This window comes from Urocampus carinirostris, chromosome 4, assembly GCF_059441175.1.
Source record: "Urocampus carinirostris isolate Australia breed hairy pipefish chromosome 4, RoL_Ucar_1.0, whole genome shotgun sequence".
NCBI classification, from domain to species: Eukaryota; Metazoa; Chordata; class Actinopteri; order Syngnathiformes; family Syngnathidae; genus Urocampus; species Urocampus carinirostris.
This window is the reverse complement of record NC_142352.1, coordinates 22549070-22568230: the sequence shown is the minus strand read 5'-3', so window position 1 is coordinate 22568230 and position 19161 is coordinate 22549070. Positions and strand designations below refer to the sequence as shown.

Below are 19161 nucleotides of genomic sequence, written 5' to 3'. Positions count from 1 at the left end.
CAAACGGGAGCAATCTAAATAGAAAATCCTCTGCAGCTCTGACGCTAACGGAGAGCTGGCAAAACAAAATTATACCAACTTCGACACACGCGGCAAAAAATAAATCTGAAATGCCGCAATCATCTAACTAAAAGTAAGCAAAGGCAAAGAAGGAATACGCGCAGGTAAACTTTGAAGACTGGCACACACAATTCGGACAAAACAGTCTCAAAGCCCCAAGCGTCAAGGCAAGATAAGTTCCAATTTCCCTTAAGAAAAAATTAGCTGTAAGCAAACACTGTTCACTACAATCACTGTTTGTTCGTCGCTGCGTTACATGTTGTGTCATTGGGATTTGAAATTGTTGTTTTCCTTCAATGACATCACCGCTCTAAAAGAAAATGCCATATTGCTTAACTTTAAGACTCAATTTTTTGAGTCACCTGGTGTGTGGAATATTTTCCAACATCTTTGCATAATTGTCGGGAGGAACTCCACAAAAAAAGATCTGTTTCAAACTACCTTTAACCAGGGTCCGTACATGTGCTAGAAATCCTTTAAAGTGCTTGAATTATAATGTAGTGTTCTTAAGTTGGTTTAAGATCAGGTAATTGTAATTGTGTAATAGTAATCCTGTGCAGTCCTTTGAGACATTTTTGTAATTAAGGGCTATATAAATAAATGTGACTTGACTTGACTTGACTTAAGGATTGAAAAGTATTTGTAAATGCTTGAATTGTTGCCATGTTTTTAAAAAAATGAGGCTGACCGTGTCCTCTGGTGGCTTCACTCTGGCATTCTACTTCTTCCCTCGTGATTAACGGCAGCTGGTATTAGTTAATATGTCGTGGTCATGCAAAGCGTCATCACCCCCTACCATTCGCGCCCAAGAGGAAAGGTCCATCCTACACCTAAAAAGGACATTATTAAATGTTTATTAGTGCAAGGATTACATATCAATTATGGACATATATAATCGCCATTGCATTAAATTAAGGTAGCGTTTACCAGTGGTAAATTGCAATGGGTAAAACTTCCGGCAAATTAAAATGTATGCTACATATTACTGAAATTTTTACCCCTATATGGGGAACTCTTTGTATTAAAAATATTTACACTTATTTTTCAGATCCACAAATATATTTGCGATTTACTCAAAGTCTAAAAATCACATGTCTTTATAAATGCATGCGCAAGATGAAATATCGCATATACAAATTGTAGATATATTTATGGATCTGCAAAATACATGATTCACACCGGATTTCTTGATTTAATGGAAAAAATGGGAATTTGGCTTTGAAAGTCCTTAAAAAGTGCTTGAATTTGGCCATAAAAAGGTGTATGAACCCAGTGCTATTGACGTTTCTGATTAAACTGCAATTTTTCAGTAGGTTTAACTGATGGCCAGACAGGGAAGACCCAAATTTGACACTAGGTGGCACTTGGACATTATTCTGTTACTACCCCTCCATCACCCTTAACCGTCGTTCTAGTCTATCTCTTAAATACACATCACATGTAAGCATGTTTTTTTTTATTGGACGGAGGGCAGCGGGTAATATCTTTACCTCCGTTCCTGCCAGCTGTTAAATGCCCCAGAACATGGTCTAGCCAGGCACTGCCCCATTAACCTCTCTGATTGGCTATAATAATTAGCAGAACTGAACAGTAACTGAGGCGTTAGGCGAGGGACAGCAGAAGACTCGTTTGCTTTCGTACGTGACCAAAAACCTGTCTCGATCGTGGGGTCTGCCGGACCACATCGTTGGTTTTGGGGTTTTAATATTAACTCCTGACTCTGATGCATGCATGTAGCGGGCCACCAGCAATTACATTTTCAAATGGCTGGGTTTGTAAACCTCCAACGTGTTAATCTGTCACTGTTCAAGCTACTGGGAAAGAGTGAAGAGAGGATTAGGGCGTTCAATTCCTGGTAGAATATTTCCCTTTGTTCGGAATGAGTGAAGGAAAAATAAATAGCGAAACATGGTGGCTTTTCAAGCAAGACGAGCGTTCGGCGGCATGCTCCGACTTCATCCTTTGTAGGAAACTCATCACCTTGCGTATTTCAGGAGAGAGATGATGGCAGTTTTGTAAACAATCACAAATGATCCCAGTTGTTATTTCAATATTAATCTTAGGTCACCTCATAATGCCAGTCTATTTGGGTCAAACAAATGAATACATGAGATTGACTCAGACCTGTCCTAGATGTTTTGTCTGGCTGTGTTTTGAGGCTCAGGCTTAGGTGATTGTCAGCAGCTGCTTTAACTTGGTAATGATTGTGAGAAAAATAGCACTGCTCTCATAGTAATAAATAATTCAAGAGTTTGTCGTAGTTGTCCGCGAGAAACATAATATGTATGATAGCAGTGAGGCTTGTCACGGTTTGAAAGATAAGCAGCTCAAGAATGCGAATTAAAGGAGACTGGAGCTATCTTTTATATATTTTGTGTGGAGTTATTATATATTTTCTCCAAAATGGGTTCATTATGTCATGAATGAGGGTGATTCTTAACCTGAATCAGAATCTCTTATCAAACAACACTGAATGACATTTGATGCTCATACCACAGAGTGCATGCTGATTGTTACAGTTGTCAACCAATCCAAAGCTGCCTTAGCCCCGCGTTTACTCTTGACTTCCAACCTCTCTTGGTTGGATCGCACATTATCTTTATCCGAGATGAGGTACTTGACTCTGCAGTGTCACCCGGAGATCTAATATGAAGCCAAAAGGACAGAAAGCCTGGAAATCATCGCCACTTGAAGAGCTCACTTGTCACATGATGGGTTTGATCAGGCACCGCTTCAGTACACCGAGCCTGGTCTTTGCACTGTCTAACAGTGGTACCAGATTAGAGACACAAGCCACTTCGGCTGTGATCAGTCACTCAGAACCAGAGACACATGGCGGGACTGAAATCCCCCTTGCTTTTTTCATCCGCATCATTTTACGGATTCTTGTCAAAACTACTGTATGGAAATGACAACGCTTCTGCTGACAGTTGATTGTTGAAGACAGTAAACTGCTGCACTTTGGTATTATAGCAGTGATACAGCTAACAAGGCGCTGTCCCCCAAAAAAACGCTTACATATATGTTTTTCTGGTTGGAACCAAACAAATGGGTACCTTTGCAAAAACTGTTTCGGAAGTTGACTATTCTGTATTCCCCAATAGAGTTGAAAGTTTTTGATAGATTTTGTTTGTTATTGAACTGATTGAACTGGAACTGGTTACATGTAAACTTCTCACCTAGCGGAACTGGTTGGAAAGACGTTTGAAAGAGGCCAAGCTTCCTTCCAAAATTTGTAAATTGAAAGTAAAAAAAATCCAAAACGTTGACAATGTCTCTGACTTTTTGGGCACTCAATTTGAGCCATACTTAACAAGGTAAAGACAACTGCAACTCTTTTTGGACTACATTTGGTTCACTTTTGATAGGTGTGCACAGCCCAATTTTAGATATCTACTTTTGGACTAAATCTGACATCAAGATGTTTGGTGCTAGGTGGGATTATAAATTGATTAACAACAAACAAAAAAATCCTCATTAAAAAGTAATCACAGATTACTTTAATTACATTTTGATTAATTACAAGTCCTTAAACATGGACTTATTTTGTTGCTGGACTCTAGTAATGTGCTCATGTAGTAGAAGATAGCAGATGTTACCCGTGGATTGTTACAACATTGACATTGTCAGTAACGAGTTTTATAATAGATTAATGGTATAACGGTTTAATTTAATGGTTTAAATCTTTTTACAACGACATTTAAGTTTCAGGAGCGAGCAGAGAGAGTGGGAAAGGTGAGATGGCACAACATTCATTTGGACAGGTAACTTAAAATTAGTTTTACCTGGTTATATCAGTATCAGAAATTATTTTCCCCCCATTTTATTAACACTCCACTTATTGAAACATAAATATTTTGTTTGTTTGTTGTACATGATTCAATTGTTTGTTTGTTTGTACATGATTCAGATTGAATCGTTTCTTGTACATGATTCAATTGTTTGTTTGTTTGTACATGATTCAAATTGAATCGTTTCTCCGGCGCCGTCACGAATGGCAGCCACTCCAGCAGCTCCCGTGTTATTTTCGATTGTTCTCAGTTATTTTCGATTGTTCTCAGCTTAGGGATGCTGCTGGAAAAGTGAATTTCCCTTCGGGGATGAATAAAGTATCTATCTATCTATCTATCTATCTATTTTTGATACGGTTTTGATGGTGTAGGGCAGATTTGGGGATTGTGATCGAATTGGAAATGTTACGGCTCAGTTCTTGACAGTATATCAAAATTACTTTTCTTGTCATTTTATATACTTTAGAACAGGGGGCTCAAACTCAATTTTCATGGGGGCCACCAGAGCTTGGGTCTCAATTAGGTTAGTTTTCTTTGAGAAACTCGCTGATTTAAAAATATGCATCTTCTTAAATCTTTTAAAAATCATTTTACTATTTACAAAAAAAATCTAAAAAGAAAATAAACTAATTTAAAATTCATTAGAAAATTTAAAAAGAAGATCAAAACACAGACACAGTATATATATATATATATATATATATATATATATATATATAATATGTGATTTACTATAACTCTTTTAATGTTTGTTATTAACCTTTAGTTTTCTGAACACAATTATTCATCTTAACAGTTAACTATTGTGACCTATGACCAATCAAATCCAGCCAAATGTGATAAAACATGTTTAACAAAGGCCAAAGCCCGACAAAAGTTGTTTGCAGCTTGCATCTGCTGTCTTTAGTTCAACAGCGATGACGCTATCCATCCTGGAAGCGGTAATGATACTTAGATTTAACTTTAATTCACATATTACGGTGAGGGACTCACAATATCATCTTTTGGGCCGCAATTGGTCCTCGGGCTGTACGTCTTAGACCACTGCTTCAGAATGAGGTTGTTGAGTTGTTGATACTGTAAATTTGCCATGACTTTCTAATAAAAGACAATATGTTAAAATTAGGCCCAGTTTGACGCAATCCTATATTTTACATGTTAAACAAAGAAATTCTGGTACAAACTTGTTTTTTTGTTACAGTTAATATTGTCCATTTCTGTAAAAATACTCTTGAAAAAAGCTGTTATATTTTTTATACCTAGTCCATTCATCCGTAAATCAAATAAGTATAGCTTTCTTATTGAACTACCCAATGCCAAATTAGGAAACGGGAACCTGGTATCTGTTCTGGACATTTTGGTGCTTCAAGTGAAATCCTTCTTTGGTTAATCCATAAGGGCTTAATGTAAATTTCAAAATAAACCCAAAACCCTACTAAATTCTGTAAGGGTTTGAATCAGATAATAAAAAGATAATCTCCATCTTGCTTTAATAACAAAATAAGTATATTTCAGGTTTAGGCGAACACATGAACTTTAATGTTCTACTTGTATTTGTAAACGTTGTCATGGATTGTGAAGATGTGTTTTTTGCAACAAGAGGAACTTTGGAATCACTAACTTCTTAACACAGTGCTAAAGTTGTGATTATTGTAAGCATGCCATACAATCACTCATCCATCCACTTTATTGTGAGAAGTCAGGCTGAGTTTGTGCGTGAGGCTCACCCGAGACTGGTTCTCAGGTAATTGCAGACTGCATGTAGACAAGCAAGATCGACATTTACAACGATGGACAATTTACAGTAGATTTTAATTAACCTAAGAGGGATGTTTCAGGGAGAAAATACAATTTGATTTATTGTTATTGATTACAACGTGGTGTACATTGTTTACAGACAGATTTTATGTGGTCCTCCAGTATAAACATTGTATAAAGACATAAAAGATCAAACTGAGATCACTTGAGAGCAGCAGATGAAAAGGGTGGTAGCTGGGGTGAGAGGAGTCCTTAATAATGCTTTTGGCGCTCCTGCGGTAGCGAGAGAGCCGGCAAGGTGGTCCAAAATGGACAGAAGTCCGCTGATTGATGTTCTGGGCTGTGTTGATGACTCTGTAAAGTTCTCCCATCATCTGCATGCAACCAGCATGTCAGACCTTAATGTCGTTGGTCAATATGCTCTCTATTCTTGCTCTGTAAAAGAACAGAAACAGCAGGTGTTCCAGACAGTTTTTCCTGTGCACTCTCGGGTAATGGAGTCACTGCTGTTAAGAACCTATTATGGCGTTTGAGTTGAGTATGAATTTCCCTGGTCATCTAGGGTTTTTTTTTTTCGGTTTGGAAAGACACCAATTATCTTATTTAATGTGACGTTGTCCGTATGGATTCTAAATATAAAAAAAAATGTTAGTTTACTCCTGTATATTCTCAAACAAAAGCCAGCAAGTTCGGTAAAAACAGTCCTGCAGCTGAGAGCTAGTTCTGTTAGGGAGAGACGTCTCTAACCATTTGTTCGCTGTACTGTGTTGGATGAGTTACGTAATCTTGATCCTCGAAACCCTCTACATGTTTATTTTCCTCATATTTTTCTCACTGCCGCATCGGACAACCAATGCAGGGAGGTTTATATGATGGAGAAGGTGAGATTTGGATCCCCCCTTCCCTGTAGTCCTGAGATCTGTCCTTGACACTGCCTGTGGGACAATCCTGGAGGGCACCTGTCACCCTCCCTTGCTATATCCGCATCTTGCTACAGCCAATTCCACACCCCCCCTTGGGCCTGGACTCCACTTTGCACAACCATATTGATTTTCTTTTGGGGGTAAGTATGCTCTCTGAAGGACTGACTTCTCCTTGACACACTAAGTCACCACCGCCCCGCTCAAACAACTCGATGGCCCCACTCTCTCGTTGAAAACAGCTAATCACAGTTTTTCAATCAGTTCTCCTGTTTTCCATCCCGCCCGTCCCTCCATCCTTCTCGCTTCTGCCCGCCTGAGTTTCCCTTCAGCCCTTGAATACCAAGGGGCTGTGTCTGCATTAAAAACGGCCAGTCCGCATTGAAAACAGCTGACCTTTTGAAGGCATGCTGTAATTCGAAGGTGAAAACTAAAAAGCTTTTACCCCTATCGACATAATCCTAATGGAAACGTTACAGCCTGGCTGAAAAGTAAGAGTCAGAGCGAGGCAGATTATAGGAATGGAGATGCTCTTAGGGAAGTACAAGAGGTAGATACTTTGGCAACAAGGTAAGAAGTTAGGCTGCAACAAGTAATCAATAAAATAGTTTGAAATCGATTTTTAAAAGCGTTAATTTTTATCGTCAATGTGTTGTGTCGCACTATTTGTGAGTCACTAAGGACGTTGAATCAATGCAAACAAGAGTGCATTGAATTTTGTTGTGACGTTTGGGGTTGTAGTAACGGCAAAGAGCGCCTCATGGCCGTTTTTGTAAAAATAAAAAAGTATCTTACATACAAACATGGCTTAAAAGAGTCAAATAATTTACAAGGGAACAGAAAGTGCTGCAGAAAGACAGAGGAAAAAAAGAACAGAAATGAATTAATTAAATAAATAAAGTAAAAAGAAAAATGCCACGTGGATGCCTATGATATTGAAAAATAAAAATGACAAAATTCATAGGGAGCTGGAGACACAGTACAGTATGTTTACATACGAACTGAGACTGTGACAGGATGAGGAAGACGGATTTCTTCTTCAGGGTGGATGCTGGGTGAGCTCTCACAGCGCCACACTCGGAAGCACTACATTAATGTCCAGTACTCCGAAAAAGGTGCACAATACAAAATCTAACTTTCAGCATTGTCAGGAGTATTTTTCAACATCCTGAAAAAATGTTCATGTACCGTTGTTTGTAACTCGAAAGTTCATAAGTAGGGGAGGCTCTGTACTTGCATTCTCCTCCGATGTTGCCTATATTTTGCAGGTGTGTAGCTTACATTTGTATGTGTTTTTGTTTATTTTCAAGCTATTTGACAAATACCTGAATTTTTATTGGTTTGTATTAAACGGTTCTGTTGTTTTAAACTATTTTTCCATCCGTCCAAAATTTCAACTTTCTGATTGCTCTACTTATCAGAAAAGATAGACGACCGATTAATCAAATATTGAAACAATCGTTAGCTGAAGCCCTAGTTCCAATGCCATATTGCCTTTTTTCTTTCGCGTCCTTAGTTGTGTTTTCAAGTATTGAAAAGTAATTGAATTTTGAGTGAAGTGCCTGTAAATGCTTACAATTGTTGCCATACTTCTCAACAAGTCTGCTTAAAAATTACTACTAAACACTACTCTTTGTTGGCTTTACTTTGCCATTCAATTTCTTCTTTTCTCATGATTAACAGCAGCAGGCATTAGTTTGAGTGGCATTGTGCTATGAAGGGTCATTAAGTCGAGCCCAAGACGACATGTGCGTTTTACACATAAAGAGAGAACCATGAAAGGTGTATTAGTGCAAGTCTGGAGAAATTGATAAATTGCCTTTGGAAGTCATTAAAAAGCTCTTGAATTTGGCCATAAAAAGGTGTACCTGTTTGCAGAAATTCAGTGAATATGGGTGGCTATGGGAAATCGAAGGAATAATGCATGTAATAGCTGATGGAAACTTATGAGGTCAGAAAGGTTTTTCTAGCTCCTTGCACAGAACTGGAAGTATCCTGTGATGACGGGAAAAAGCAATAAAAAGCAAACACATGGTTAAGGAAGAATGCAAGGATGTTTGATGTTTATGGTTTAGTAATGAATGTGGGCTGGAACATGGCTGACCTTTTTTATTCCGAAATAAGCGCTACATTTGCAGCGGTGGCTACGTGTGAGGTTCCATGTGTGGGAATCTAATTAATGACCGGCAGCGGTCCTCCACCACCTCCCGCTGCTCCGGTAATTTGCGCAGATTGGTGTTATAAACAGGGCGTGAAAGGTCTGCCCGCCGTCGACCTGGAGTGACTGGCTTTCTTGTTAAGGGAGATGGATGGAAATTTTCTAATATTAATGGTATTCCACCACCGCCGACGGCGCAGAATGATCAACGTGGTTGGCGTCTCCTAACAACAATTAACAGTCACCGATGACTTGTCTGCCATTTGTCATCATGAACCTGTGTTACCTCTTATAACAAGATTGAAAAATGATTAACCACACTTTTTCGTAATATGAGAACATTGGTTCACCTTTCGAGGTGGTTTATGGTTCGAGTGGCCCATACCCAATTTTTGTCACACACAAGCAAAGGGAAGGTGGTGATAGTGTTTTGATTTGGGATTTACGTATACATGGCTTTTTGTTTTTTTGTCTGTCCGTTTTTTTTTTGTTTTTGGTTTTTTGATCTGTCCACCCAAGAAAAGGGGGAAGTAGTTTAGATATGTCCACCATCTTTCAGAGGCAGTCAAGTAATGCCCAAAAAGCTTATCAGTACTTTTCTGTTTTGTTGACTCAGCATTTTTCCTCTATCGACATTTCACTCTTCCAGGCCAGAATGACATTGAATATCAACACCAACCAATAAAGGGAGTCACGTAGGTTACACCAAATTTGGAAACTACCAAAAAAGCTGACTTGGCATGTTTGGTTTTCCTGACTCAGCAGCTCTCCCAGTTAGACATTCTACTTGCCCAGGCCAGAAAAAAAGTTTGGTCAATGTCACAATCTTTCACAAGCAATCGGGTAGGTCACTCTAGAGGTGAACATGCACCAAAAAATGATTCTGTACCTTTGGTTTGCTGTCTCACTAGGCATCCTTCTCTCACATACCATAACAACCTTTCAATCCAACAAAATGTCTCGCAGACAGTTAGAAAGGTTGCGCTATATAGAAAAAGTATGTCCAAAAAAGTTGACCAAGCATTTTTGTTTTTGCTGACTCAGCAGAAAGACATTCTACTGTCTCAGGCCGGAACAAGTTTGGCCAGGATCACAATATTTTACAAACAATCAGGTAGGTCACATGTGTAGTCAAGTCACATTTAATTGTATAGTTCTTAATTATAAAATGTTTCAAAGGACTGCACAGGTCATAATTACACCATCACCTGATCTGAAACCGACATGAACTTTTTAGGTACTAAATTTAGATGATGTTGGATGGGCTAAAGATACTCAATTTTAGATATCTAATTTTGGATTAAATCAAGTCTAAAACAGACCACACACCTTTAAACAAGTTGAAATAACCCAAGTTTGGATTAATAATGGACCAATCCAATCCTTGAGTTTATTTGACCCAAAGTCCTGTGTTATTTGCAGAAACATTCCCCACACAAATTGTGCAAAGTTTTAGATTTAGCAAAAAAAATATTTTGGTTCGAATAACATTCACCAAAATAGGTGTCATTTTTTACTAAACATTTTCTATCTTGTTGTTCAGAATAACCCAAACTATTTAATTGATTGTAATTTTCTTTGTCATTTTAAATCGATTTGTGTCAAACAAACCCAGAAAAATGGCTCAAATTGATCCAGGAATTTTGACCCAAGGGTTTTTGGAATGCACCAGATTGAGCCCAAATCTAACGTCCAAAAGACACCTGGTTCTGGCTGGTTTATAAGCTTTTGTGTTCATGCATACTGGAAAATCTCGGGATAGAAACTAAACAAAATCATCAATAAATTGTATTAATATACATCATAACATCAATGTAGATTCTAGCACCACCTTACTCCAGATTTAGCGGATTCAACATTGTTTATTCCAGTAAACATGCTTCTTTTTACAGTAAAGACATCATGACTTTATCTTTCTAATCTAAATCTAATCTAAACTTCCAAACTCCTTCATACATCTTGGTTTGCGTGTGTTTGTATGTGACTTTGAGGCTTTGAACAAATAAACCGATCTTCTGGAAAATGTACACATTTGTACTTTAGGCCTCTGTGATTGTCTTAAGCTAGGTTTCATGCCAAAGACCCCCATTTGTTTCCAACAAGACAGCTTCTTTCGTGTTCAGGTGGCTCTGGAGCTGGATGCCCCTCTTTGGCACTATCTAGTGGCTGCCTGACACTTTTTCAACAAAACATGGCTGAAACAACCTAGCACAAGTAGAATGCCTGGCAACGCTGAGCCCGGCAACACCAGGACCATTATGTTTGTGTTTGAAAATGAATTATATTTAAGTTTTATTCTATATCTTGTATATAAAAACTACTAAACCTAAAATCCGTTGTGAATATTCCTCTCTGAAATCTCTTTTTTTGACCGAATCAAAATCATTTCCATAAGAGTTTTCCCTAAACTGGATTTCAATGTATTCTTTCTTCCGGCAATCTCATTCATATTCATAAGTTGGTCCAAGTTTGGGTTTTAAGGGCAGTTAGTTACACATTACAGACGGGTGAACACTATTGCATTCCAAAGGGTCATTTATCACTTTTCCAAGTTACCCATCACACCGAACTCTCGACTTCTTTCCAAGAAAGTAGTTGCTACTTTGATGCAAACAACATTGTTTTCAATATCCAGTCTGTTTTTTCAAGTGCTAGATCTTTAAATGAGTACTACATCTACTACTGGAATAACTACTGGTGGAGTGCTACTTTCAAGGAATTTTTAACAATGAGTAGTGGTTGGTGGCATTTGTGCGTGACACTTCTGTGTTTCTTTGGTAAGCAAGTTCTAAAACGTCGTAGGTCATGCCCTAGCTTCTAAACAGCAGACTAAATAGACGGCCTTCATTACACATTTGCAGCTAAGATAATGTTTAATCAAACTCAACATTCACTGAGCAACAGTTAGGGGTCCATTGCTGGTTAAGACAAAACGTACGTAATGTTTATGTCGTTTCAAGGATTATTTTGCTTTCATTGATATTTATTGAAGGTTTTTGTTTACAGTTTTCAATATTACAATTAATCTTTAACTTGTTATGTATAAAAAAATAACGTACTCATGTGGAAGATACAAATGTGTTCTGAGTATCAGTGGGTACGTTTACATGCAGCCAATAATCCAAATGAAAACGGATTTTTGCGAGTATGCAAATTATGGAAAGCCATCTAAGACAACACAATAAGCCGATGAACGATTTAGTCAGACTGTTTTAGTCCGAGTCAGTCCTGTCATTTTCTGTGTACTTGTGCAAGTATACGCATCTGAGTAATCTGTTTGCTTGTGCGCATGCACAGATTCACTCATTTGGGATATTTTTATGCCCTAAAGCACTGTGGGACTTGTCCTAGAGCAGTGTGGGACTTTTAGAACTGGAACAAATTATATGCTTGTTTGTATTGGTTAATTTTTCCTGGACACCCAATATTCTGTTTACACTCGGATTATTACCGCATGTAAACAATAGTCAGTGTTTGCAAAAAGTCAGACCTTTTTCCGATCACGGTTCAACCTCACCCCTGACATCCAGTTTCCGTATTATGGCACCTCTATTTTTTTTATTAGTTTTAAGTCGGAATCAAAGCTACTAGAGATTTTTGTCAAGCACACAAAAATGTGTGCAGATGGTGACTGGCCACTGACCTTCTCTGTTCTGAATTGCTTCGCACCGGCTGCCTACATTCTGCGATCCGGTGCCAAATGGACCTGGGGGGGAAGCGCCTTTGATGCAAACAGGCTGCTCCTCTGATTCATTCTTCAGTTTTACAGCTCACTTGTCAAAATGGTTGATTCTCCGTCACTTTTGCACAAGATGAGTGATTTCTGAAATGGGTGCCACACAAGCACCAATAGTGTGCTCGTCCAAATACGGAGTTCCTTTATGCATCTGTCTCTGACATGGCGTCACGTCTCGAGCTTTCTTTAGATCTGTTTAAGGTCCAGAATGACATCATTTATTGGTTTCTAGACTTGTCTGAGGTATTCGGGCAGCAAGGTGGGAGCTGGAGCTGGATATAAGTAAAGGGTAGCTAAAGCCAAGACTATAAGTCATAAACATAAACCCTACAAATACCATTTATTTCCACTTGATTTTTATATCAAAATCATTGCAGCATAGGAAATTCTACAGGTTTATTGTTTTTGAAACCCTTCTCCCTTATTTTACTTTCTTCCATTTACATGAGTTTCAGTTATCTATAGTGTAGAACATATGTGTCAAACTCAGGCTCGCAGTGTAATTATAATTTGCCCGCGAGATCATATCAAATGTGCATTAGAGCTGGCCGCTAATACTACAAATCCCACAAAGCTTTGGTCATATTTTGATGCGCAGTCAAACCCGGCAAATGCTACTTACTTCCGTTTACAGTGATTCATCTATGCCCCAGTCGCATCGGACAAATTAATAATTTCACCCTCCACAAAAATGGCTAAAAGAAAGATAGACAACAGGACATTCGAAGACAGGTGGGACAGGAAGGTTCGATCTCTCTTAACAAATCTTGATCCCTAGAAACATACAGTATTCACCCTCTGCTCAAAAATGTTGAAGTGGAACAAAATGGGTATGCATTTGGACCACATTAGAATATGCATTACAAAACAAATATTTTTTCACTAAATTCGGGTCTATGTTGGATGGGCTGAACACAACCCACTTTATTTTTGGGCTAATGTCTAAAACAGATCACACACAATCTAGCCTGAAATCCAATGTGTGGGAAGTGACCAGTGGGTAAATTGCATGAAACGGGACTACCCCTTCATGCCCTTCCACATTAAAGACTGCAAAACAAGCTTCATAGTGGTAATTAATGAACCTTGGTGACATTTTGATGAATTACAAATTACTTGAACATTGGAGCCTTCCAAATCAGACAATTCTACTACCAGGAAAACTTCTCAAGGATTTAATTAAATTAAACTGTCCTTATTGTCAGTGACATCAACGCTGTGAAACACTGTTTGCAAAGAGATTAGACATTGTACTCCACGGTAAACATGGAAAGAAAAAAGAAAAAAAAAGATAAAGGACTATGAGGATATACAGCATAAAAAATGCTGACAGCATAGTGCTTGGAGGCTGACCTGAGTTATAAGAATAGGACAACATTTGTCAATGGGGCAGCTAGGCGGAACGGTGGTTAGCGCGTGAGCGCCACAGTTCTGAGGTCATGAGATCAAACCTCCTGTGTGGGGTTTGCATATTCTCCCCGTGCTTCCGTGGGCACTACGGTTTCCTCCCACATTCCAAAAACATGCATGTCAGGTTAATTGGCCGGTCCAAATTGTCTAGGTGTGAATGAGCGAGTGAATTGTCTGTCTCTGTGTGCCCTGCGACTGGCTGGCAACCAGTTCAGGGTGTCCCCTGCCCACTGCCCGAAGATAGCTGGGATGGGCTCCCGCAGCCCTGCAACCCTACTGAGGATAAGCGGTGCGGATAATGGATGGATGGATGTTTGTGAATAGTGCATCATAACAATAGTGTAAAGAAAATGAGTGCAAACATTTTTAGCAGCAACAATAACCCCAAAATAAGTCACAAGGTTTATATTTTCACAGTTAAGGCAATAATATTTAGCAGCAACAAAATAATAAATAGAATAAAGGGGTCAATTCATATTATAAAGTCCTGCCCAGGCTTCATTCCCCATTGTATCTGCAGTTCATAATGTATGAGTTTCATATGGGAAAACCAGATGTGATTGACTTGTCCCCCTGCAGAAAGCTCAGGATCCACCGTGGTCAACCATACGACTTAGACCTGAAATGCTTTTTCATATTTTAAAGAGGCTGAGATATCTGGCTAGTCTCAGAGCCCAATGCCTGTAAACGGACAGTAATCTAGCCTGAAAGCTTTGAAGAAAGTGTCCACTTATATGTCACAGATGGTGGAAATTTATTAAATTAATATATAAACGCTACAAAGTGCAATATCTCTTTTGGGCTAGGATCAAAGCAAACCAATTGAGTGCTATTCTACCTAATATGTTTTTCTGTGATAAACAGTCCGGCTGAAGCGATAATCCCATCAAGCAAGCGAGAGATTAAAAAAGGAGGTGGGGGAGGAAACATCTGATATATCATTCAGTACAGAGACGGTTGGCATGGCTACCGTGAAGATTTATTATTGGATTGGTAATCTCACTTCTCTGGTCCTTTTTTGTGTGATTTTCCTTCCACAATCAGGTACTTACACCAAGACGGTTCTTGAGAGTCCATCCAGTGGCAACTTCTTTCTTCCGCGTGGAATTTCTGAGCAGCTTGAAGTATTTGACGCATGCGTGACAGCCGCGTTTGCGTGTGATCGGGGCTGAGGCATCGCCCGTCTGCTCGTTTTGACCGCACGTTACTTCGAAGTCGCGGAATGAAAGCGCACTTTGGTGCCTCTGTAAACATTTCACAGACTGAAGCTCGATACGCATACTGTATATGTGCGCATGCAACAGGATCCACACGCTAGCTCACCGCTTTACCTTAAAACCGTCAACTTCTGTCTTGAGATGGAATTTGACATGGATGAATGTGTGTCAGGTTGTCAGTTTTCTTCCAATAGGCCTTTGAACAGACTCCAGCCATGAATAGTGCATGTTGTATTGTTTTTCAAGAATCAAAGGGTCTTCAAGTCAGCTTCATTCTCCTTCACGTGCATCCTTTAGGAAAACTTTCAGCATGCATTGTGTTAAATGAAAGATTCAAGGTGAAAATTCCAATGTCATTTTTACTGGTTGCCATGTGTGTTGTTATCCACTTAGTTTTCAAGCTAATGCCATTTTCAATTCTTCAAGTCAAGTCAAGTCATGTTTATTTGTATAGCCCTTAATCACAAAGAGTCAAAGGGCTGCACAGATCAAAGACTATTGCAAACTACAGACTATTATGACACCATCCCCTCATCTAAAATAAATAAAACAAATAAAACATACAGTATCATCATAAAATATAAGTTATTCATATGCTATCGAGAAGAAGTTTGTTTTAAGCTTAGTTTTAAACATTTCCACTGAGGTGCAGATCGAATATCAGGGGGAAGAGCATTCCACAGCACTGGGGCCCCGGATGGAGAACGCTCTCAAACCTGCAGGTCTCTTCTTTGCACTTGGGATCACTAGTAGACCAGCGTTTTCAGGGCGAAGGCTCCGGACCGGAACAAAGGGGGAAATTAAATCTGAAAGATATGAGGGAGCAAGTCCATGTATGATTTTGTATAATACCAACAGAACCTTAAAATCACATTTTAAGCTAACAGGTAGCCAATGCAGGTTAGCTAATATCGGGGTAATGTGATCAAACTTTCTTGTCTTAGTTTAAAGCCTTGCTGCAGCATTTTGTACCAGCTGAAGGCTCTTGATTTTGGACTTCGGGAGACTGGAGAGTAGTGCATTACGGTAATCGAGACGGGAAGTAACAAACGTGTGAATTATGATCTGCGCATCTGACTGAGACGGCATAGGACACATTTTAGCAATGTTGCGAAGATGGAAGAAAGCTGTTCTAGTAACTCGTCACGACTCTTTGGTGACATTGTAGAGTGAAATCTGTTGAGGGGTTCAATCAATTCTAGTCGACAGGGTTTTTACAGGTGCTTGACATCCTTGAAATGTTAGGATATTAATGTTGTATTTTCAATTATTGAAAAGTGCTCCAATTTTGGGTGAATTGCTTGTAAATGCTTGAAATTGTTGCCCTGTTTTCACAAGTCTGCTTAAAAATGCTGTGGACACTGATATCCGGAGGCTTGGCTTTGCCATTTCATTTCTGGCATTAGTTTGTATTTCCTACTAAGTGTTATCGCCCCCGATGGGTTGTGTCCAGGAGGACAGACGCATGCTTCACTTAAACGGGACGATGACACGTCTATCACTCATTGCCATTTATTATGAGCCATTCAAAAGATTAAGGTAGCGTTTCCCAGTGGTAAATTGTAATATAAAGAGCTTTCATTTCTATCTCTTTCAATCTACCACTCAAACTGAATCGTGCTCACCCTTTCAGGACCCCGCAGATGCCTCGAGTGCCTGTTCACAAAAACATGACTAAATGTCAAAAGGCTTTGCAAAACCAACAGAAAATTGCTAACAAACGAGACAACATTAAGAAACAAATATTAACAATACATGAAATAACATGAAAATAAATGTGTCTCCTCCTTCAAGCATCCATTCAACATTCATTAATTCACCTCATTCACTCATTTACATGGTTTACAAAAATACAACATTTAGGGCACATTTTATGAACAATCTGGTTGGAGTTTAACAACCAAGAAATACTTGAAATATTCCAATGTACTACAATGATACATGTTGAGTTTTTGCCAAAACTAGGTTACACTAAATAAGTACAAGGCACATAAAAATACATATGTGAGGATTTTTAAATTCTTTCAAAAGTCTAAAGATTGATGTTTTGGCCCCTTCCTTTACCATCCTTAAAATATGTTGAAGCAAGATGGATGAGCAGATGTAGGTTATAAGTGAGCTCTAAACCTATGCATGAACACATCATGTACATGTTTTGTATACATATCTATGGATATTTTTCAATCCCGTCTTTTGGGGGATATATGGCCAAAGAATGGAATGTGAACCAGAGAAAGGTTCTTTGATTCCCTGAATTTGGACCATGTTTTTTCATGGATAATGATTTAAAGGCACCCACTGGTAGCTTCCACTAAATCAAAAGGAGATTCACATGTGGATAAAACTGAATGGTGATTAGTCTGTTTGGTATGATGACTGTTACTATAGTTTAAAATGCATTTGTTATTTAGTTTTTCCTTTTCTTTTTACTTGACAACTTGAACTGTAGACTTTGGCCCAATCCCATTTCTCTCACTCGGCCCTGAGGACCCTCCAGTGAGGTCCCTCGAAGAGGAGTGCCCTCCGCGAGTGAAGTGCAAAGCGGAAAAGGTTTGGACAAGACTTGCAAGGTTCCACCCCTGTCCAGGAGATGGCGGTAATATTAATTGGCTGTAGACCTCAGTGACGTATTGGTCTACGTCACATGTAAACAACTCGAGTCTCAACTTGTAGTGTGTCAGTTGGAGAGTTCGTGCAATGTTAAAAATGCCCGCTACTGCTGTGTTATTACCGATTGCCTGAAAGCTCATCATCTTTTCCGTGTCTCCAATAAACGGAGGAGAAATGTGCTATACTGAAGACAGCTTCGGCGCTATGTAGTGCTGATTCATCTTTACAAGGTACGTACACTCATTAAAAAAATGACCCGTTCGGTCAAATACAGTAAAAGTTAACATACAATGCACGTTCACATAATACCTTATGTTTGTGTGGACATAAATGGCAATCTACTTATTAGTATCTTAATGCCATTTTATGACATATAGTAGGGGTCTTGAATGTGTGACATGACGAAAAGTAAACAAACACAAGAACAGTCCACCTGACCCTTAAGCTGACATAATATCGTCACCAAACTTCCCTGTACGACCCCAAAACCTTAGTTCATAAGGAATTTAATTCAAAAGAGTTGTCATTGGATATAAAAAAGGTCATTTCAACATTTTTTCATGATGCTTACATCACAGTTAAAGCGGTCTTTTTCTTTTCTATGCCCACATTTATGTCTAAATTGTTTGTTATCTATTGTGTTCCAGAGTGGCTGTCCCATAAGCGTGGACAGGTTGGACAGGAATGTTCCCATCCTGTGCTTATGGTTGGATGTGGAGTCAGAACTCATTCAGGACTTAAGGTTGAGCAAGAAGGTTATGTGGGCCCTGCAGGAGCTGCTAAAGAGGGAACAGGGCCGTGGCTGGAGGTCCTGATCTACGTGTACTGGCTGGTCCACGCTCTGTCCTACCGTGTGGTGTCACGGGTCTTCAGGGTTCCCTGGTCCACCGTACAAAGAATTGTCCACAGTTAATATGGAATAAATTGCCCAAAAGCCATATTTTAGGCTCTTTAAGTCAGACCCACATTTTCATTATGTGCTTTTCTGCATTACTATTCAATAAACATCTTCATTTTGAGTAACACCTTGGTGGTTTATTTCATAATGATGTGAGATACTGTGTGTGAACTATGTGACTGTTGGACAGAAAACAACTACAAATCACTCCAGCTTAAATAATAGTTTACTTTCAGAAAAACAAACTCACATTGGGCCAAAATACATAATAGTAAATAAATAATGTGTCACAAATTTTAACAAAAATATACCAATACTTCCATGAAGCTGGGAAACACAAACTGGAACTTCATTGAGTTCTTAATAAAAAAAAATATTTTCCTTTTATAAAACAAAGGGAAACATTGCAGAGATGTCACTGTTCTGGAAATTTGTCCACGAGCTTCCCAAAAAGGACAGGAACCGCTCAGTTTTGGCCACAGTTTCTTCGAGCCTTTTCCTCACTCCGGCAGACACCACTTTCAAAAAGTCAAGGAGTGTATTGTGCTTCCTTTTTTTTCTGGGTGATTTGGGGTTTGGCGCCGGATTAGAAGGTGCCAACGA

At 39.0% G+C, this 19161-nt stretch overlaps 1 protein-coding gene across 1 annotated transcript in view; it reads left to right on the top strand.

Annotated features, from left to right (window-relative positions):
• Nucleotides 1-19161, top strand: part of fto (FTO alpha-ketoglutarate dependent dioxygenase) — a 263558-nt gene that overhangs the window by 31647 nt on the left and 212750 nt on the right. Inside the window, exon 3 of the mRNA XM_088333342.1 lies at nt 9732-9801. Coding sequence (XP_088189468.1) covers nt 9732-9801 — 70 coding nt within the window. The remainder of the gene's footprint in view (nt 1-9731; nt 9802-19161) is intronic.